The 22433-nt window shown below is 36.5% G+C and overlaps 1 protein-coding gene across 17 annotated transcripts in view; it reads right to left on the bottom strand.

The window, feature by feature from the left end:
• APC (APC regulator of WNT signaling pathway) overlaps window positions 1-22433 on the bottom strand; it is a 135864-nt gene that overhangs the window by 55511 nt on the left and 57920 nt on the right. For 15 of the 17 annotated variants that reach the window (XM_082455708.1, XM_082455722.1, XM_082455724.1 and 12 more), the window contains 3 exons: window positions 16128-16329; window positions 11914-12022; window positions 7997-8110 (listed from right to left, as the gene is read on the bottom strand). In XM_082455708.1, coding sequence (XP_082311834.1) covers window positions 7997-8110; window positions 11914-12022; window positions 16128-16329 — 425 coding nt within the window. The remainder of the gene's footprint in view (window positions 1-7996; window positions 8111-11913; window positions 12023-16127; window positions 16330-22433) is intronic. The other 2 variants (XM_082455716.1, XM_082455715.1) reach the window with 1 other exon arrangement.

Genomic DNA, 22433 nt, shown 5'->3' with positions numbered 1-22433 from the left:
ATTGTTCTCCTCTCTCTATGTAACTAGCTCCCCTTCACCAATAAAGTCCTAAGTCAAAATTTTTAATATTCAGAGGATGAAAAAAGGAAATCATATCTAATACTCCTCTCCACAGAACTACATTTCTGTATTGCTATTAGGTCACTAAATTCTGAAGTCAAGTCTGTGCCTTGATGATTTCTGACACAACAACCTTTGTGCTTTTGTTACTCAACATGAAAATGGAAGAAGCCAGTAGTATTTCTTTCCATTCTCTATATGACAATCTTGAATATTTATGAAATTATGTTTAACAAAAAATGCTTACTTGTTCAGGCATATGGAGATGGTATGACTTTTGCAAAACTGATTTAAAAAAATCATATAGTAATACAGTTCAATATGAATTCAGGACAACTCTCAACAAATTAGGAATAGAAGGTAAATTCCTTAACTTGATAAATGGTATCAAAAACCTTGAGTAAACAACATACTTAATGGTGAAATTTCAGAAGGATTCCTTTTAGAGCCAAGAGAAGATGAAGAAGACCAATTATCACTGCTTTTTATTCAAAGATGTATTAGAGTTCTTATTTAATACAAAGAGAAAAAAAGGACTGGAAAAGACAAAGTTGTCATTACTTGCAAACAAAATAACAGTTTAAATGGAAAATCCAAGAAAATCTTAAACTACTGAGACAATCTACTAAAAGAGTTCAGGAAGACTGCTGGACACATAACAAATCAAACTTAGTAATGTAATTAAAGAAAATCCCATTCACAATGCAACAAAAACTGTAAGATATCTAGAAATAAATGTAAAAAAAAAGATGTGTAAGAGTTTTATGAAGAATATTACAAAACTTTTTCAAAGGACATAAAATAAGACCTAAATGAACAGAGAGATAAAAAATTAATAACAATACCTAATATTTCCTGAGTTTTTTCTGTTTGCTGGATTCCAAGTGTTTTACATATATTAACTCATTTAATCCTCACATTTTACAGGGAATCATTATTTGTATTTTACCAATGGGAAAACTGAGACAGAGAGTTTACCCAAGATCACAGTGCTGATAAGTGACAGGTAGGGAATTAGAACCCAGGAGGACTGGCTCCAGAGTCACCAAGAACCAATCCTTATATTGTAAAGATATAAATTCTCCTCAAATTAATTATAAATTCAATGTAATTCTAACCAAAAGCCCATAAGGCTTTTCCTTGAATTAGATGAGTAACAAAACAGAATATAAACACATTTTTACAATCAAAAATAAGAAGAACTCACCCTACTAGGTACCAAGATTAATAAAGCTATAGCAAATAAAACAAATGTGGTTATCAGCACAGGGACAGAGAAGTTAAAACAGACTAATGGAATAGAGTCTACAAATATCCAGCAAATATAAACTTCTCAGATGCCAGAGACAGCATTACCAATCCATGGGGAAACAGTGGCACATCCAGTAAGTGATAATGGGAAATTTAGTTAAACAACATAAATATGCATCGATCTGTGTGTATCTGTGTTATGTATATGTATGTGTGTGTATACATGATTAATTATATATTATATAATCATTAATAATATATATTTATTCAATAATAGAAATTATATTGCATATAATATATATTAATTGTATGTACATTGATATAAAAATCATGTGTGTGTATATATATATAATTAGATTCCTACCTCCAAAACATATATAATAGCAAATTTGAGATGAATTAAAGACCTAATTGTAAAAATAAAACATTAAAACTATTAGAAAAAAATACAAGGGTATCTTTAAGGATAGGAAAAGATGTATAAATAGATCAAAGAAAGCACAAATATGGCAATACAATTAATTTAGCTTTATAACAAAAAATAATTTTTGTTATGAAGCTAAAGTAGGTAACATATTTGGCAGGGAGGGGTTGTGATATACATTATGTATAACAGATTGGTATCTAGAGGATATTAAAATATCTCTCAAATACATAAGAATAAGACATTTAACATAATAGAAAATGGGCAAAGGATATGGAAAAATGACAAAAAGAAAATCTAATGAATACATGAAAAGATAATCAGCTTCAGTAGTACTCATGGAAGTACAAACTAAATGACAAGATAATGTTTCAAATGCCCATTGTTTGTTAATTATAAAATGTGACTCACAATTGCTGAAAAAATCAGGTAAAAGAAACAGGAATTCTCACATACGACTAGGAGAAATGTAAACTGATAAAATCATTTTGAGTGCAATTTGGCACACACTATTCAAAACACTCATACCTTATGACCAGCAATTACGCTTTTAGGTATATACCCTAGAGCAGAGGTCAGCAAATTAGGGCTTGCTAGCCATCTGTATTTATGAATTAAGTTTTACTGAAACACAGCCATGGCCATCTGCTTATATATTGTCATCTATGGTTGCCTTCTTGCTACAAAGGCAGATGGCCACAAAGTCTAAAATATTTACCATACAGCCCTTTAAGAAAAAGACTGCTGACTCTTGACCTAGAGAAACTGTTGCACGTGTTTATAGGCTATGAATAAGTATGTTTATCAGAGTTGTTTTTTTTGTTTTTTTGTTTTTTTTTTAATTAATTTATTTTATTTATGGCTGTGTTGGGTCTTGGTTTCTGTGCGAGGGCTTTCTCTAGTTGCAGCAAGTGGGGGCCACTCTTCCTCGCGGTGTGCGGGCCTCTCACTGTCGCGGCCTCTCTTGTTGCGGAGCACAGGCTCCAGACGTGCAGGCTCAGTAGTTGTGGCTCACGGGCCCAGCTGCTCCGCGGCATGTGGGATCTTCCCAGACCAGGGCTCGAACCCGTGTCCCCTGCATTGGCAGGCAGATTCTCAACCACTGAGCCGCCAGGGAAGCCCCCCAGAGTTGTTTTAACAGTGAAAAATTTACACATAGAGGAGAGCAGGGACCACTATACTAGGTGCAAATATGTGTTGAACAAATAATGGAGAGAATAAATAAATAACCAAACTGTTAACAGAGATAGACTAACTCACACATGCATGGGCAAGAGTGGATTTTGTTTCAACTTTCCCTAAATTGTTCGCCAGTCATTTGTATGTTTTACTGGTCATTTGCATTTTCTTTTCAATAAATTGAATGATTACATCCTCTGCCCATATAAAAAGAGTTGTCTTTTTCTTACTGTTTGTAGGAATTCTTATAGTACAGGGATATTAACCTTTTCCCCTTATGTGTACAAATATTTTCCTTTAGTTTATTTTCTGCAGGATGAATGTTTTAAATTTTTATGAAATAAATCCTGTTTCCCACCCCACCTTTATTGCTTTTGAGTTTCCATTCTTAATTAAGATCTCTCTTGTCCTATATTTTCTATTAATTTTATGTTTATTTTTTACATTTAGATATTTAATCCACCTATAATTGTTCATGTGCAAGATGTGAGTTAGGGATCTAATTCAATTTCTCTTCTACCAAACAGGTTCCTAGTTATACCTATGCATTTATTGAGTTATTTAACATTTTCCCCCAAATTTATAACTTTTATCATTAAAAGATTCCATGTTTTCTTATATCTTTTTCTAGTTTCTGTTCTGTTCTATTTGCCTACATCTATACCTGTGTTATCATACTGTGATTACTACACCTTTACAGTAAGTTTTAACAAATGGTAAGGTAAATCCTCACTCATAATTTTCTTAAATATTTTTGGAAATTTTTACTTTGCAAACTTTAGAATCACTTTTCCGGGCTCCAAAAAAAATTTAAGGTTATGACTGGAATTGTATTATATATCAACATTTTAAAGGATATTAATAAAGTCTTCTCACCTAGGCTTCTTTATTTATTTATTGTTTTCAGCAACAGAGACATCAATGGTTTAATGGATGGGGGATCTTACACACCTGAAGCAAGGTCCCGGAGTGACACCCCGCCATGTGCAGCGGACAGCGGGCAGGACATGGCAGCGGGTTTCCCTCCCGGTGGAAGGGGAGATTTGCTAGTTATAGGGAGAATTACCTCAGGCTGGCTCATTAGTTACCAGGGAAGCCAGCAGAAACTAGCAGAGGGGGATGTCCCTCACCGCCCCTTTGATGAGAACAATCACTAGCTGGGGCCTGGGGCAAGCGTGCAGGAAAGTCAGTCATGTGAGTGGGGTGTAGGTGAAGCAGGCACTGGTCGAGCTGGGGACGTACAGAGAGCAAGACAACAGCCATCTTGGGTGGCCTGACCACACGCTCCACCCCTCCATACCCTGCACGACCCTTACCATCAGGGTCTACCCCTCTTCCGCGATTCCCTGGGGTCAGGTATGTAGGGGACACTGCAACCAGATACCCCAAATACAATACAGACAGCAGCACAGGCTCCTCTATTTTTAAGGCCACATTTTGCATCCTTTAGCAATTTCATATTTTTCTTCATGTGGGTATGCTCTAGGTATTTTAAAGTGTCCTGTTATTGTAAACAGGTCCTCCTACCCCATCTTCCATTTCCAAGTGGTAGCTATTGCTACTAGAGAAAACCTACTAATTTTAGTAATGTACCTTAACTCCAGCCACCTTACTCAATTCTCTCATTAGCTGAAATATTTTTTGACTCTTCTCTACGGCTTTTCTAGGCAAACAACCATATAATTTACAAAAGACAATTATTTGGTCCCTTCCCTTCTAGCTGGAAAATAAGTGTAGTATTTAAACAACTTATTTTCTTTCTAACTGAATTAGTGGAGCCTCCAAACACAGTTAAATAATAGTGATGACAGCAAGCACCCAACCATATTAATGAGTGCAATGGTAATAATCTTATTATTTCTCTATTCAAGTTAATATAAAGTTGCCTTCTGGTTTCTGATACATAATTATTCCTTAAAAAACTTTTACTCTATTCTTATTTTATTTGGAATTTTTATCCATCTTTTCTCCTTGCAAATGAGATCCCACATTTTTTTCTCATGGCTTCAGGTCTTCCTGGGATCCACTTCCCCATGTCCATTAGCTGGCCATTCTAGTCTTACATGTTGAGTCACTCAAGTAGAGAGTTAGGAGGGAAAGATGTACTGTGGACAATTACTAACAAATAGCTAACAGAAACCAGCTATCAGCTACAGAAGATCAGCATCTAATTCTTCTTCCCTCATAATTCCAAGGCATAGCAGAACAGTATCAGGGAAATGAAATATGAAGCGAGAATTATTTGAACACTGGTTATGTTGCCCAGCAGCCACGGTAAATTATTCTTTTTTTTTTAACGTTTTTATTGGAGTATAATTGCTTTACAATGGTGTTAGTTTCTGCTTTATAACAAAGTGAATCAGCTATACATATACACATATCCCCATAACTCCTCCCTCTTGCGTCTCCCTCCCACCCTCCCTATCCTACCCCTCTAGGTGGTCACAAGCGCCGAGCTGATCTCCCTGTGCTATGCGGCTGCTTCCAACTAGCTATCTATTTTACATTTGGTAGTATATATATGTCCATGCCACTCTCTCACTTTGTCCCAGATTACCCTTCCCCCTCCCCATATCCTCAAGTCCATTCTCTAGTAGGTCTGTGTCTTTATTCCCGTCTTGCCCCTAGGTTCTTCAGAACCATTTTTTAAAAATTCCATATATGTGTGTTAGCATACAGTATTTGTTTTTCTCTTTCTGACTTACTTCACTTTGTATGACAGACTCTAGGTCCATCCACCTGACTACAAATAACTCAATTTCGTTTCTTTTTATGGCTGAGTAATATTCCATTGTATATACGTGCCACATCTTCTTTATCCATTCATCTGTCAATGGACACTTAGAATGCTTCCATGTCCTGGCTATTGTAAATAGAGCTGCAATGAACACTGTGGTACATGACTCTTTTTGAATTATGGTTTTCTCAGGGTATATGCCCAGTAGTGGGATTGCTGGGTCGTATGGTAGTTCTATTCTTAGTTTTTTAAGGAACCTCCATACTCTTCTCCATAGTGGCTGTATCAATTTACATTCCCACCAACAGTGCAAGAGGGTTCCCTTTCCTCCACACCCTCTCCAGCATTTACTGTTTGTAGATTTTTTGATGATGGCCATTCTGACCGGTGTGAGATGATATCACATTGTAGTTTTGATTTGCATTTGTCTAATGATGTTGAGCATTCTTTCATGTGTTTGTTGGCAATCTGTATATCTTCTTTGGAGAAATGTCTATTTAGGTCTTCTGCTCATTTTTGGATTGGGTTGTTTGTTTTTTTGATATTGAGCTGCATGAGCTACTTGTAAATTTTGGAGATTAATCCTTTCTCAGTTGCTTCATTTGCAAATATTTTCTCCCACTCTGAGGGTTGTCTTTTCATCTTGTTTATGGTTTCCTTTGCTGTGCAAAAGCTTTGAAGTTTCATTAGGTCCCATTTGTTTATTTTTGTTTTTATTTCCATTTCTCTAGGAGGTGGGTGGGTCAAAAAGGATCGTGCTGTGATTTATGTCATAGAGTGTTCTCCCTATGTTTTCCTCTAAGAGTTTCATAGTGTGTCTGGCCTTACGTTTAGGTCTTTAATCCATTTTGAGTTTATTTTTGTGCATGGTGTTAGGGAGTGTTCTAATTTCATTCTTTTACATGTAGCTGTCCAGTTTTCCCAGCACCACTTACTGAAGAGGCTGTCTTTTCTCCACTGTATATTCTTGCCTCCTTTATCAAAGATAAGGTGACCATATGTGCATGGGTTTATCTCTGGGCTTTCTATCCTGTTCCATTGATCTATATTTTTGTTTTTGTGCCAGTACCATACTGTCTTAATTACTGTAGCTTTGTAGTAGTCTGAAGTCTGGGAACCTGATTCCTCCAGCTCCGTTTTTCTTTCTCAAGATTGCTTTGGCTATTCAGGGTCTTTTGTGTTTCCATACAAATTGTGAAATTTTTTGTTCTAGTTCTGTGAAAAATGCCAGTGGTAGTTTGATAGGGATTGCACTGAATCTGTAGATTGCTTTGGGTAGTAGAGTCATTTTCACAATGTTGATTCTTCCAATCCAGGAACATGGTATATCTCTCCATCTGTTTGTATCATCTTTAATTTCTTTCATCAGTGTCTTATAATTTCTGCATACAGGTCTTTTGTCTCCTTAGGTAGATTTATTCCTAGGTATTTTATTCTTTTTGTTGCAGTGGTAAATGGGAGTGTTTCCTTCATTTCACTTTCAGATTTTTCATCATTAGTGTATAGGAATGCAAGAGATTTCTGTGCATTAATTTTGTATTCTGCTACTTTACCAAATTCATTGATTAGCTCTAGTAGTTTTCTGGTAGCATCTTTAGGATTCTCTATGTATAGTATCATGTCATCTGCAAACAGTGACAGCTTTACTTCTTCTTTTCTGATTTGGATTCCTTTTATTTCTTTTTCTTCTCTGATTGCTGTGGCTAACACTTCCAAAACTATGTTGAATAATAGTGGTGAGAGTGGGCAACCTTGTCTTGTTCCTGATTTTAGTGGAAATGGTTTCAGTTTTTCACCATTGAGGACGATGTTGGCTGTGGGTTTGTCATATATGGCCTTTATTATGTTGAGGTAAGTTCCCTCTATGCCTACTTTCTGGAGGGTTTTTATCATAAATGGGTGTTGAATTTTGTCAAAAGCTTTCTCTGCATCTATTGAGATGATCATATGGTTTTTCTCCTTCACTTTGTTAATATGGTGTATCACATTGATTGATTTGCATATATTGAAGAATCCTTGCATTCCTGGGATAAACCCCACTTGATCATGGTGTATGATCCTTTTAATGTGTTGTTGGATTCTGTTTGCTAGTATTTTGTTGAGGATTTTTGCATCTATGTTCACCAGTGATATTGGTGTGTAGTTTTCTTTGTGACATCTTTGTCTGGTTTTGGTATCAGGGTCATGGTAAATTATTCTTACTTTGAACTAGTGTCAAAGTAAAGACAGACTTTAACATATCTCTAATAATAAAATTTAATCAATGGTAACAGAGCTGTAATTCATTAGATTCTTAATAGATCTCTAGCTAGTGCTGTTTCATAGTTTAATAATAAATAAGTTACCTGTGCTCGTTTTTCCATATCCTGGCAAGTACCCAGTTGTTCTTCCATTGCAACTCTGATTTGCCTTGCTTCATATTCCAATTGCCTTCTGGTCATATCTGTTTGTAAGGAAAACTAAAACCACAAATAAAATGGAAATGTTAATATCTTGTGTGTTTATCAGTAAAAATAAAAAAGCATATGAGTACCAATAAAGAAAATGAATAAGGAAATATGTAAGTTACTGTGCATGAGAAAATTAATTTTTACTCCAAGGACTCCTAAAACTTGATTATAAGTGCTAGGCTCAGACTGGGTCTCTGATGTGAAATGCAGACTTGAAACACTTTTATTGCCCCATAGTCACAAACAGCTTTAATTAAATTGTACTCTTTCATTTAAAATATAATAATTGGGGACTTTCCTAGTGGCACAGTGGTTAAAAATCTGCCTGCCAATGCAGGGGACAAGGGTTTGAGCCCTGGTCCAGGAAGATCCCACATGCTGCGGAGCAACTAAGCCTGTGTGCCACAACTACTGAGCCTGCGTGCCACAACTACTGAGCCTGCGTGCCACAACTACTGAAGCCTGCGCGCCTAGAGCCCGTGCTCTGCAACAAGAGAAGCCACCACAATGAGAAGGCTGCGCACCAAAGAGTAGCCCCTGCTGCCAGAACTAGAGAAAGCCTGCGTGCAGCAACGAGTACCCAATGCAGCAATCAATCAATCAATCAATTTTATAAATAAATAAATAAATAAATAAATAAATAAATTTTATAAATAAATAAAATAAAATATATAATCGGTCCAGTTAGGGTAAGCCTATCTTCAGTCACCTTATAATCCTTCTGCTCTGAAAAGATACTACTTTGAATTATTAAAAACCAGATAGTAATAGTAATGTGGACAACACAGAATAATCAAGAATCAGGTCCATCATCCTTAAATTTATACCTGAATTTTAGGTACAGACTGTTGTATACATGTAGACTAAACAGAGAGAACTTTTCCATTTGTAAAAAGAAGAAAATAGAATAAGAAAAAGCTTTTATATAATACAATCATTAATTGTGAGACAACGCAAACTTTTTGGTAAAAATCCAATTGTGAACCCAAGTTGAAACAAACCAAAAAAAGTACTTCTTCACAGAGTGGGTGTTAATTCATTCAAAATTTTATTTGCCCTTTAACTAAAATTTCAGGTACTGTGGTAACTGCTAGGCATAAAAAAGGATGAAAAGGACAAGGTAAATAAACTTGCAAAGACATGCTCCAAGAGGTGATAAAGGCTAAAAATATGATTAGACAAAATGATAGGTAACAGAGTTATAATGGGCCATGACGGGAGTAAGGAAGTGCTGTAGATTTTTCATGCTCTACATGCCCAATAAAAAGCTGCATGTGTGGAATTCCGTGGTGGCCCAGAGGTTAGGACTCTGTGCTTTCATTGCTGAGGGCCTGGGTTCGATCCCTGGTCAGGGAACTAAGATCCCATAAAAAAAAAAAAAAAAAGCTGCATGTGCACATGTCTGACTCAGAATAGCATTCTGTAGGCCTAAGGATCCCAAATTGTGTTGTCAGATAAGTTAGAGGAACACTCACCCATTTCCCTTGCAATATACAGATGACATAAGCAGAATGTATTCCTAGAGGCATACCCACATTACGGGCTGCAACACAGATGAAATAGTCTGCATGTTATTTCTAATTCCCAGTGAGCCAGCTGTAACTACACTTATTTGTCCTCCACTTCCCCAACCCCCCTGCACAAAAAGTTGAACGTGACGCAGTATGTTATAATAATGCAGTTTAGATCTGATGTTTTAAGCAATACCTAGTATCTTTTTTTTTTTTAAATAAGTTTATTTATTTATTTTTAGCTGTGTTGGGTCTTTGTTTCTGTGCGAGGGCTTTCTCTAGTTGCGGCGAGCAGGGGCCACTCTTCATCGCAGTGCGCGGGCCTCTCACTATCGCAGCCTCTCTTGTTGCGGAGCACAGGCTCCAGACGCGCAGGCTCAGTAGTTGTGGCTCACGGGCCCCGTTGCTCTGCAGCATGTGGGATCTTCCCAGACCAGGGCTCGAACCCGTGTCCCCTGCATTGGCAGGCAGATTCTCAACCACTGAGCCACCAGGGAAGCCCAATACCTAGTATCTTAATAAGTATTTCCATATGAGAGTGTTCTTAACTTGGCTTCCCAATATAAAAGCAAAGTTTTGTGAAATTAAAAAATATTTATGAAATGGAAGCAATTTACATTCGCTAATGTTGCCAAATGGTCCATAACATCTTACATATCCTCTTAAGTAAGCATGATTGGCTATTTAGTAAATTAATATGGGAATGAATGATTTGACAATTAATCTTTGTTTCAGATATTAACCAATCGATCTTGAATTGTCACATACACGACTGCATGCAGACAGTTGGAATCTAAATTTTGTATAGTCTAATTACCAAAGTGAATGTTAAGCAAAACAATGCTTTACTATTTTTAAGAGTAAAAATCCCACCAAACCCTCCTGAGTTCCTAATCCTCATGTGCCAAGAACTCTCCATGAACTGTTCTTTCACTAGTGGTGTCTCCTTAACACCCGAAAAGACGTTAAGACATCGTCAGGAAGGGAGATTCGTTCCCTCTCAAAATCCTGGATGACTGTTCTAGGAGGCTGAGCACTTAAGCTTCTAGTTCTAGCTCCCACCAGGCAATGCCCACTCCAGTCAGGAAACTGACTATGTGTTTTGAAAAAGGTTTTCCTTCTTTGCACTTTTGCCTTTTCTTTATTATGCTCTCTCAAAAGTGCTATTAGAAAATGAAAGGGAGTTCCCTGGCGGTCCAGTGGTTAGGGCTCCCTACTTCCACTGCAGGGGGCCCGGGTTCAATCCCTGGTTGGGGAACTAAGATCCCACGAGCCGTGTGGCGGGACCAAAAATAAAAGAAAAGAAAATGAAAAATTTAAGCTAAGAGAGGAAGATATATTTTAATTAGCCTATTTTTTCTCTTTTTAAAAATTATTTTTAAATTTATGGATAACAGTTAAAGTCTTGTTTTTTTTTTTTTTTAAAGAATTTTATTTATTTATGGCTGTGCTGGGTCTTCGTTTCTGTGCGAGGGCCTTCTCCAATTGCGGCAAGTGGGGGCCACTCTTCATCGCAGTGCGCGGGCCTCTCACTATCGCGGCCTCTCCCGTTGCGGAGCACAGGCTCCAGACGCGCAGGCTCAGTAATTGTGGCTCACGGGCCCAGCTGCTCCGCGGCACGCGGGATCCTCCCAGACCAGGGCTCGAACCCGCGTCCCCTCCATTGGCAGGCAGATTCCCAACCGCTGCGCCACCAGGGAAGCCCCTAAAGTCTTGTTTAAAATTACTAATGTATTTCAGAAATGTTCTTACATGTGCCACCCCATGAATAAAACAGTTCACATGGAGAGGCTGGGTGGGGAAGAAGAGGCTGACAGAATTAAATTACTTTTTACATAGTTATATTTGCAAAACAAATTTAGTATACCTGCAAAAAGCCCTAAGATCCATACCACCAGATACTGTCGTTTGAATAGGACACAAGTTATCTCAAAGATACTTTTATTGCAAAAATTATCTGGCATGAGTCCTGTAATATGGTTCAAAAAACAGACAGATGGTAATAAACATTTCTACAGAGTATGTCTGGTAACTGAACACACAGAATAAAAAACCAGTTTCCTAGTAGAACCCTGAGTCCTTTAGTATTCAAACTTAAGAGGTTTTCTTAACAAGGGACTTAAAATAAATATGCTTGAGCGTAATGAAGTTTTATCATCTTTATAAACAAAATTCATTATTACATATTTAGGTTTAAAGTTGGATAAAACATATTACTGTTTACAAATAACTATAAATGCAGTTATAAATTTATATATACTTTTAGATATTAAAAATAAGTCATTTTGTCAAGTTACTTACATTTTCAGTTAAAGGAAGACTATCTATTCTTTTAGTGAGATTCTGAAGTTGAGCATAATACCAGTCTTTTTCCTTTTCTTCTTTGTCAAGGTCAGCAAGAAGCAATGATCTGTTTTTCAAAAAAAGTTAAGTTTACACAATGCTAATATAGCACACACAACAGCAGTTCTTATAAGCTGTAACTGTACTGTTCTCTATTTAAAGTATAATGAATAAATGAAAATTTTATTAATTTTGGATTTTTGAAGGTGGGACTTAATACAAGAATAAAAAAGTATAATAAAGGAGTAAAGAAAAGCAGTAATTATGCAAAAAACAAACCTAGAGTACAGGGAACTACTGCATTGGACATAGATGTAGCTTTCGGCTTCTCAGCAGTCAAAACACTAAGAAATATATTGTCACTGTGTAATAAGAGGAAGTTATTCTGAGGGAGAGAAACGTTTTCTTAGTTTGGAATTTGAAGATGAATTTGTTACATAATTCCTCACAACCTAATCGATGATGTCCTCAATAACAATCTATATCAAGATACTCCATATCTGATCATTATAAAGATAAATGCAAAATAAGAGTGTTAATGGGAAAAAATCAGTAGGTACAAGAAGTATATGATCTATCTCCTTTCATGTGGCTCTTTCCCAAAGAGACCATTATCACTCTCTTGTATATATTTCCAGAGATACTCTATAAAAATGCAAGGATATATGTATATAATTACATGTACATTTTTAAACATAAATAGTAGCATATTTTTATGTGTGTTGTCCTATAACTTTTTTTTTCCCACTTAAAAATCTATCTTGGAGATCATTCTGTATCAGAACATAAAAAGGTCCTATGTGTTTTTTGCTAGCTGCAAAGATATTCATGAATCCATACAGGGATAAACTATAACTGGTTCTATGTTGGAGGGCATTTAGACTCTTTCTAATCTTTTGCTATTATAAACAATGCTATTATAAACAATGCTGCACTGAATAACCTTATACATAAGTTCATTTCACAAATGTTCAAGCATGTGCAGAAGATAAATTCCTAGGGTATGTAAATTTTAAAATTACTGCCCTTATTAGGTATTGTACCTATTTATGCTCTTGCCACCTTCACCAATGCAAACGTTTTATCAAATGTTTAGAAAATTTTTACATACCTAGGATTTTAAGAAATGGTACATCACTATGGTTATAATTTGATTTCTATTAGTATGAGTAAGGTTAAGTATTTTTTCAAGTTTAAAATCTATTTGTATTTCCGTTTCTGTGACTTTTTCTTACTTATTTATAGGACCTCTTCTATATTAAGAATGATAGCACTTTGTCAATTATAAATATTTTTTCTCAGTTTACACTTGTTTTTTCACTAAGTTTTTGCCATGTAGAAAATTTTAATTTTCCCGTAGTCAGATCTGAGGATATTTTTTATTATGGCTTCTGGGGTTTGCTCTTACACAGAGTTGTTCCCCACTCTGACACTGTTACTTTAAAATTCTATTTGATTATATTTTCTTGAAGAATATGTATGCATGTGAGTATGTGGAAGGTTCTATCCTTGCTAAAATTCCCTTTCCTTTACTGAGAAGCAATTTAAAAAATAAGAAATAAGCCTTCACTTTTGATGTGGTGACCTCAGTAGTGACGGAATCCATGGGAAGGAAGCCAGGCCCTGGTTATGATGTAACAACCTGGGGCAGGGGAGGTGTGCTGACCAATGAGAAGCTGTCCCCTCCCTTCCATTTTTGACAACAGAACCAGGAGAAAGCAATGTAGAAATCTTGAATCTCTTTCACAGGCTGGATACTAAAACTGACATAAAAATGAGATCTGATTCTATTTTTCAATGTTCCCTGGTGAGTACCTGTAGGACCTACCAGGACTAAGGTGGGGAAATAAGGGATAGATGGAGATGCTATTTCCTCTGATTACTCTCCAATAAATAGGCTTATTTAAATAAGATCTGGGTGCTAAAAGTGCTTAAATGGATAGGCTAAGGTTAGTGATGGTAGTGGAGTGAGGAAAATGTTAAGGAGAATAGGGACAAGTTGTTACTCTCAAGTTTAAGACTGAACTGTGGCAAAATGCTCTGGGGAAGCAAAAGTTACCGAGTCTTGAGCCAGCATGATAACAAGTGGTTAACTGAGCATAGTTGATCTTGTAACTCACACAACAGTGCTTAAGACTCAAAACTGAAACAAGGTCCAGACCCAGAAGCTGGTGGGTCTCTATGGTTTGTTTAGTGTATTAACGGCTTATTTACTGACTGCCAAGAGTCTTCTTTAAAATAAAAAACTCATGTCTTCTTAGTCCTCTAGCTAATTCAGGATCATCTAGAAGAGCATGGCACATGTATTATGCACTTAAATATTTGTTAAATGTATTAATGGCTAATGTGACAATAGCTGCCTATTGAGTGTATGAGAGTGCTAAGTACTTTTTTAAAAATCGAATTTTATCCTCACAACATCTTTTAAGGTAGTTATTCTTATGCTCATTTTACAGACTGGAAAACTGAAGTTCAAAAAGGTTATGGACCTGGGTTTGAGTCCTGGCTTGACTAATTTCTAACACTTATCTCAATTATCTTGGGCAGTACGGAAGACAAGAAAAAAAGAGACACAGAGATAGTTGATCTATGACTTAAGGGATGTCTAGAAAGAAAGAATAGAAAAACAGAGGGAGAAAAATCATCAAAGAAATAACAGAATTTTCAAAAGCTGAAGAAAATAAATTTCCAGAGCAAAAGGGCACAGCGAGTATACAGCATGATGAATCAAGAAAACACATATACCAAGGCATTCTGAAAGCTTCAAAAGAAGAAAAATGGTTCCCTGAAAAGGAATGTGAATCAGACCGATACCAAATTTCTCATCAGTGACATTGATTATGAAGAAGGAAAATAAGTTTGAGCCTAAACCTATCCAAACTATCAGGTGTGAGAGCAAAATAAAGATTTTGTCACATAAACAAGAACTAAATTTACCTCCAAACACAGTGAAAACCAAGAGGACACAAGATATATCAGAACTACACACACATATACTCTCCCCCCTCTCTCTGCTAATAAAATTAGACTTTTATCTACATGAAGCAAAGTAAGTTCCTAGGAAAGTCAGTATGCTCACATTCCTCTTAACAGAACTCAAAGGGGACAAAGAGATGGAAGATTGTAGACCCTAGTTATTAGCTTCTTATTTTTCAGGATAGTGTTTCCTAGACTCTCAGAAACAGTCACGGTTCCAGGTATGAAATAGAGACTCATGTAAACTCAGGACAGTAAAGAAAGCTTAACACTATTTCTGGTCCAGATGATTATCCCTATTTTTAGAGATGGACAAACCTGAAACCAGAGGGAAAGTAGTAAAAGGTCTTTTGCCTCTCAGTGAGATATGCTAGGTATTTTCCATATATTAATATTCATGTTTCATAACTCCACAAGGTAGAATCATACCCCTATTTTACAGAAAGGAATGACACAAAAATTTAATGACTTGACCAAGGTCCCAGAGGTAATATGTAACATTTATACATTTGAATATTTCTTGAAAGTCTAATAGAACTTTTAGGAATATAAATATAATATGGTATTAATCACACATAAAGGAATTTATAATTTTTTAGAAGGTACAAAACACTTGACAAAGTTCCTAATAACGATATATATTCTGATACTCGTAGTGAGATGATTTGAACTTCAAGAAGAAAAGAATTAATAGGCTAGCTCTGAGAAACCAGAACTTATTCTATGTCAAGTAATGTTTTTTAGACTCGGAAACTGATAAATTAAAAAATGTTTCAATTGTAGCCACTTGTAATAGGCTTTTAATAATGGAAACAGTCATCTTATACTGGATCTAGTAGTTATTTAATTCATTTCAAAAGATAAGCAGAAATTCAATTAAAAATCAGTTACATACTTTAGCCAGATATAACTATTGCGATCATGTGTATTACTCAATGTACAGAGCATGTGAGTATTTAAGTGACAAAGTAGAAGTTGAGAATCCCAAGAAATTGCCTCCTTTACATTTTTTCGATTTAAGGTAAGTACAATCAATAACATATTGTTTTTGAGATAATAAATGCAAAATGCTCTCTAAGTGTTTGTGATCATCCACTATACACGCTTCATAATTCCTATCTTGTATCATTAAAAAATGACAAAATACTAGCAAAAATTGGAGCATAAAAGTTTACTATTTAATGAAGAAAAGTTACCTCTCTTTTTCAAGTTCTTCTAAATAACCGGTATTTTCTCTGCTTCCATTTACAAACCCTCTTCTTGGAAATGAACCCATAGGAACAGGACTGCACTCTCCTGAACGACTAGATACAGATCCTTCTCGGCTTCCGTAAGAACGGAGGGACATTTTTGACCGTAGTTTCACTCCAGGGAAATTACTGCTATCTAAGTTAAGTTCTAAATAAAATACAGACAAGTTTTTATAAAACAATTGCTTTAAGTGGTCTAAAATATTGCTAATGCAATTATATTATCTTCTTATTTTTTTAACATCTTTATTGGAGTATAATTGCTTTACAATGGTGTGTTAGTTTCTGCTTTATAACGAAGTGAATCAGATATACATATACACATATCCCCATATCTCCTCTCTCTTGCGTCTGCCTCCCACCCTCGCTATCCCACCCCTCTAGGTGGTCACAAAGCACCGAGCTGATCTCCCTGTGCTATGCGGCTGCTTCCCACGAGCTATCTATTTTACATTTGGTAGTGTATATATGTCCATGCCACTCTCTCACTTTGTCCCAGATTACCCTTCCCCCTCCCCATATCCTCAAGTCCATTCTCTAGTAGGTCTGTGTCTTTATTCCCGTCTTGCCGCTAAGTTCTTCAGAACTTTTTTTTTTTAATTCCATATATGTGTGTTAGCATACAGTATTTGTTTTTCTCTTTCTGACTTACTTCATCCTGTATGACAGACTCTAGGTCCATCCACCTGACTACAAATAACTCAATTTCGTTTCTTTATATGGCTGACATTCCATTGTATATATGTGCCACATCTTCTTTATCTATTCATCTGTCGATGGACACTTAGAATGCTTCCATGTCCTGGCTATTGTAAATAGAGCTGCAATGAACATTGTGGTACATGACTCTTTTTGAATTATGGTTTTCTCAGGGTATATGCCCAGCAGTGGGATTGCTGGGTCGTATGGTAGTTCTATTTTTAGTTTTTTAAGGAACCTCCATACTCTTCTCCATAGTGGTTGTATCAATTTACATTCCCACCAACAGTGCAAGAGGGTTCCCTTTTCTCCACACCTTCCCCAGCAATAATTGTTTGTAGATTTTTTGATGACGGCCATTCTGACCGGTGTGAGATGATATCGCATTGTAGTTTTGATTAGCATTTGTCTAATGATGTTGAGCATTCTTTCATGTGTTTGTTGGCAATCTGTATATCTTCTTTGGAGAAATGTCTATTTAGGTCTTCTGCTCATTTTTGGATTGGGTTGTTTGTTTTTTTGATATTGAGCTGCTTGTAAATTTTGGAGATTAATCCTTTCTCAGTTGCTTCATTGGCAAATATTTTCTCCCACTCTGAGGGTTGTCTTTTCATCTTCTTTATGGTTTCGCTTGCTGTGCAAAAGCTTTGAAGTTTCATTAGGTCCCATTTGTTTATTTTTGTTTTTATTTCCATTTCTCTAGGAGGTGGGTGGGTCAAAAAGGATCGTGCTGTGATTTATGTCATAGAGTGTTCTCCCTATGTTTTCCTCTAAGAGTTTCATAGTGTCTGGCCTTACATTTAGGTCTTTAATCCATTTTGAGTTGATTTTTGTGTATGGTGTTAGGGAGTGTTCTAATTTCATTCTTTTACATGTAGCTGTCCAGTTTTCCCAGCACCACTTACTGAAGAGGCTGTCTTTTCTCCACTGTATATTCTTGCCTCCTTTATCAAAAATAAGGTGACCATATGTGCGTGGGTTTAACTCTGGGCTTTCTAACTTTTTCCATTGATCTATATTTCTGTTTTTGTGCCAGTGCCATACTGTCTTGATTACTGTAGCTTTGTAGTATAGTCTGAAGTCTGAGAACCTGATTCCTCCAGCTCCGTTTTTCTTTCTCAAGACTGCTTTGGCTATTTGGGGTCTTTTGTGTTTCCATACACATTGTGAAATATTTTTGTTCTAGTTCTGTGAAAAATGCCAGTGGTAGTTTGATAGGGATTGCAATGAATCTGTGGATTGCTTTGGGTAGTATAGTCATTTTCACAATGTTGATTATTCCAATCCAAGAACATGGTATATCTCTCCATCTGTTTGTATCATCTTTAATTTCTTTCATCAGTGTCTTATAATTTTCTGCATACAGGTCTTTTGTCTCCTTAGGTAGGTTTGTTCCTAGATATTTTATTCTTTTTGTTGCAGTGGTAAATGGGAGTGTTTTCTTAATTTCACTTTCAGATTTTTCAACATTAGTGTATAGGAATGCAAGAGATTTCTGTGCATTAATTTTGCATCCTGCTACTTTACCAAAATTCATTGATTAGCTCTAGTAGTTTTGTGGTAGCATCTTTAGGATTCTCTATGCATAATATCATGTCATCTGTAAACAGTGACAACTTTACTTCTTCTTTTCTGATTTGGATTCCTTTTATTTCTTTTTCTTCTCTGATTGCTGTGGTTAAAACTTCCAAAACTATGTTGAATAATAGTGGTGAGAGTGGGCAACCTTATCTGGTTCCTGATCTTAGTGGAAATGGTTTCAGTTTCTCACCACTGAGAACGATGTTGGCTGTGGGTTTGTCATATATGGCCTTTATTATGTTGAGGTAAGTTCCCTCTATGCCTACTTTCTGGAGGGTTTTTATCATAAATGGGTGTTGAATTTTGTCAAAAGCTTTCTCTGCATCTATTGAGATGATCATATGGTTTTTCTCCTTCAATTTGTTAATATGGTGTATCACATTGATTGATTTGTGTATATTGAAGAATCCTTGCATTCCTGGGATAAACCCCACTTGATCATGGTGTATGATCCTTTTAATATGTTGTTGGATTCTGTTTGCTAGTATTTTGTTGAGGAATTTTACATCTATGTTCATCAGTGATACTGGCCTGTAGTTTTGTTTCTTTGTGACATCTTTGTCTGGTTTTGGTCTCAGGGTGATGGTGGCCTTGTAGAATGAGCTTGGGAGTGTTCCTTCATCTTCTATATTTTGGAAGAGTTTGAGAAGGATAGGTGTTAGCTCTTCTCTAAATGTTTGATAGAATTCGCCTGTGAAGCCATCTGGTCCTGGGCTTTTGTTTGTTGGAAGATTTTTAATCACTGTTTCAATTTCAGTGCTTGTGACTGTTCTGTTCATATTTTCTACTTCTTCCTGGTTCAGTCTGGGAAGGTTGTGCATTTCTAAGAATTTGTCCATTTCTTCCAGGTTGTCCATTTTATTGGCATAGAGTTGCTTGTTTTAATCTCTCATGATCGTTTGTATTTCTGCAGTGTCAGTGGTTACTTCTCCTTTTTCATTTCTAATTCTATTGATTTGAGTCTTCTCCCTTTTTTTCTTGATGAGTCTGGCTAATGGTTTATCAATTTTGTTTATCTTCTCAAAGAACCAGCTTTTAGTTTTATTGATCTTTGCTATTGTTTCCTTCTTTTCCTTTTCATTTATTTCTGATCTGATCTTTATGATTTCTTTCCGTCTGCTAATTTTGGGTTTTTTTTGTTCTTCTTTCTCTAATTGCTTTAGGTGTAAGGTTAGGTTGTTTATTTGAGATGTTTCTTAAGGTAGGATTGTATTGCTATAAACTTCCCTCTTAGAACTGCTTTTGCTGCATCCCATAGCTTTGGGGTCATCGTGTTTTCATTGTCATTTGTTTCTAGGTATTTTTTGATTTCCTCTTTGATTTCTTCAGTGATCTCTTGGCTATTAAGTAGTGCATTGTTTAGCCTCCATGTGTTTGTATTTTTTACAGTTTTTTTCCTGTAATTGATATCTAGTCTCATAGCATTGTGGTCGGAAAAGATACTTGATACGATTTCAATTTTCTAAAATTTACCAAGGCTTGATTTATGACCCAAGATATGATCTATCCTGGAGAATGTTCCATGAGAATTTGAGAAGAAAGTGTAGTCTATTGTTTTTGGATGGAATGCCCTATAAATATCAATTAAGTCCATCTTGTTTAATGTATCATTTAAAGCTTGTGCTTCCTTATTTATTTTCGTTTTGGATGATCTGTCCATTGGTGAAAGTGGGGTGTTAAAGTCCCCCACTATGATTGTGTTACTGTTGATTTCCTCTTTTATGGCTGTCAGTATCTGTCTTATGTATTGAGGTGCACCTATGTTGGCTGCATAAATATTTACAATTGTTATACCTTCTTCTTGGATTGATCCCTTGATCATTATGTAGTGTCCTTCTTTGTCTCTTGTAATAAATAGTCTTTGTTTTAAAGTCTATTTTGTCTGATATGAGATTTGCCCCTCCAGCTTTCTTCTGATTTCCATTTGCATGGAATATCTTTTTCCATCCCCTCACTTTCAGTCTGTATGTGTCCCTAGGTCTGAAGTGGGTCTCTTGTAGACAGCATATATACGGGTCTTGTTTTTGTATCCATTCAGCCAGTCTATGTCTTCCGGTTGGAGCATTTAATCCATTTATATTTAAGGTAATTATCGATATGTATGTTCCTATTACCATTTTCTTAATTGTTTTCGGTTTGTTATTGTAGGTCTTTTCCTTCTCTTGTGTTTCCTGCCTAGAGAAGTTCCTTTAGCATTTGCTGTAAAGCTGGTTTGGTGGTGCTGACCTCTCTCAGCTTTTGCTTGTCTGTAAAGGTTTTAATTTCTCCGTCAAATCTGAATGAGATCCTTGCTGGGTAATCTTGGTTGTAGGTTTTTCCCCTTCATCACTTCAAATATGTCCAGCCACTCCCTTCTGGCTTACAGAGTTTCTGCTGAAAGATCAGCTGTTAACCTTATGGGGATTCCCCTGTGTGTTATTTGTTGTTTTTCCCTTGCTGCTTTGAATATTTTTTCTTTGTATTTAATTTTTGATAGTTTGATTAATATGTTTCTTAGCGTGTTTCTCCTTGGATTTATTTATGTATGGGACTCTCTGTGCTTCCTGGACTTGATTAACTATTTCCTTTCCCATATTAGGGAAGTTTTCAACTATAATCTCTTTAAATATTTTCTCAGTCACTTTCTTTTTCTCTTCTTCTTCTGGGACCCCTGTAATTCGAATGTTGGTGTGTTCAATGTTATCCCAGAGGTCTCTGAGACTGTCCTCAATTCTTTTCATTCTTTTTTCTTTATTCTGCTCTGTGGTAGTTATTTCCACTATTTTATCTTCCAGGTCACTTATCTGTTCTTCTGCCTCAGTTATTCTGCTATTGATGCCTTCTAGAGAATTTTTAATTTCATTTATTGGGTTGTTCATCACTGTTTGTTTGCTCTTTAGTTCTTCTAGGTCCCTGTTAAACGTTTCTTGTATTTTCTCCATTCTATTTCCAAGATTTTGGATCATATTTACTATCATTATTCTGAAGTCTTTTTCAGGTAGACTGCCTATTTCCTCTCCATTTGTTAGGTCTGGTGGGTTTTTGCCTTGCTCCTTCATCTGCTGTTTCTTTGTCTTCTCATTTTGCTTAACTTACTGTGTTTGGTGTCTCCTTTTCCAGGCTGCGCGTTCGTAGTTCCCGTTGTTTTTGGTGTCTGCCCCCAGTGGCTAAGGTTGGTTCAATGGGTTGTGTAGGCTTCTTGGTGGAGGGGACTAGTGCCTGTGTTCTGGTGGATGAGGCTGGATCTTGTCTTTCTGGTGGGCAGGTACACGTCTGGTGGTGTGTTTTGGGGTGTCTGTGGCCTTATTATGATTTTAGGCAGCTTCTCTGCTAATGGGTGGGGTTGTGTTCCTGTCTTGCTAGTTGTTTGGCATAGGATGTCCAGCACTGTAGTTTGCTGCTCGTTGAGTGGAGCTGGGTCTTGGCGTTGAGATGGAGATCTCTGGGAGATTTTCGCCAGTTGATATTATGTGGAGCTGGGAGGTCTCTTGTGGACCAATGTCCTGAACTTAGCTCTCCCACCTCAGAGGCACAGCCCTGACGCTTGGTTGGAGCACCTAGAGCCTGTAACCCACACAGCTGGTCACACAGAAATCCACGGGTCAGTGAGGACAGGTGAAACTTGAGGCTGGTTTCAACTGAAAGTTGAACTCCAGAGATAACTTGCCACGTGAACCCAGCCCCCCGCGGAGAAAACTTTACACACAGGGCAGTGAGCCACCCCGTGACTCCCTCCTCGGCACCGCCCGGCGCTTCTATCTTTTAAAAATGAAATCTTTGGTTCATATTTTAGGTCTCCAATTTTAAGCCATTTTATAATATAATTGAAAATACATTATATATATTACATAAAGCCTGTAGGAGTACTAAATTATGGCAGTTATTGAGCAGCAAATTTATATAGGAAACAGAAGAAATCCTTATCACAAATGCTGATGCTCAGAGAAATTCATTGACTCCTGGTTCTATAAGAGAAACAGTCCCACGAAAAAT

Source organism: Balaenoptera physalus, assembly GCF_965194825.1.
Source record: "Balaenoptera physalus genome assembly, chromosome: 3".
NCBI lineage: Eukaryota > Metazoa > Chordata > Mammalia > Artiodactyla > Balaenopteridae > Balaenoptera > Balaenoptera physalus.
The sequence above is the reverse complement of the archived record's forward strand: the minus strand, read 5'-3'. Positions and strand labels throughout refer to the sequence as shown.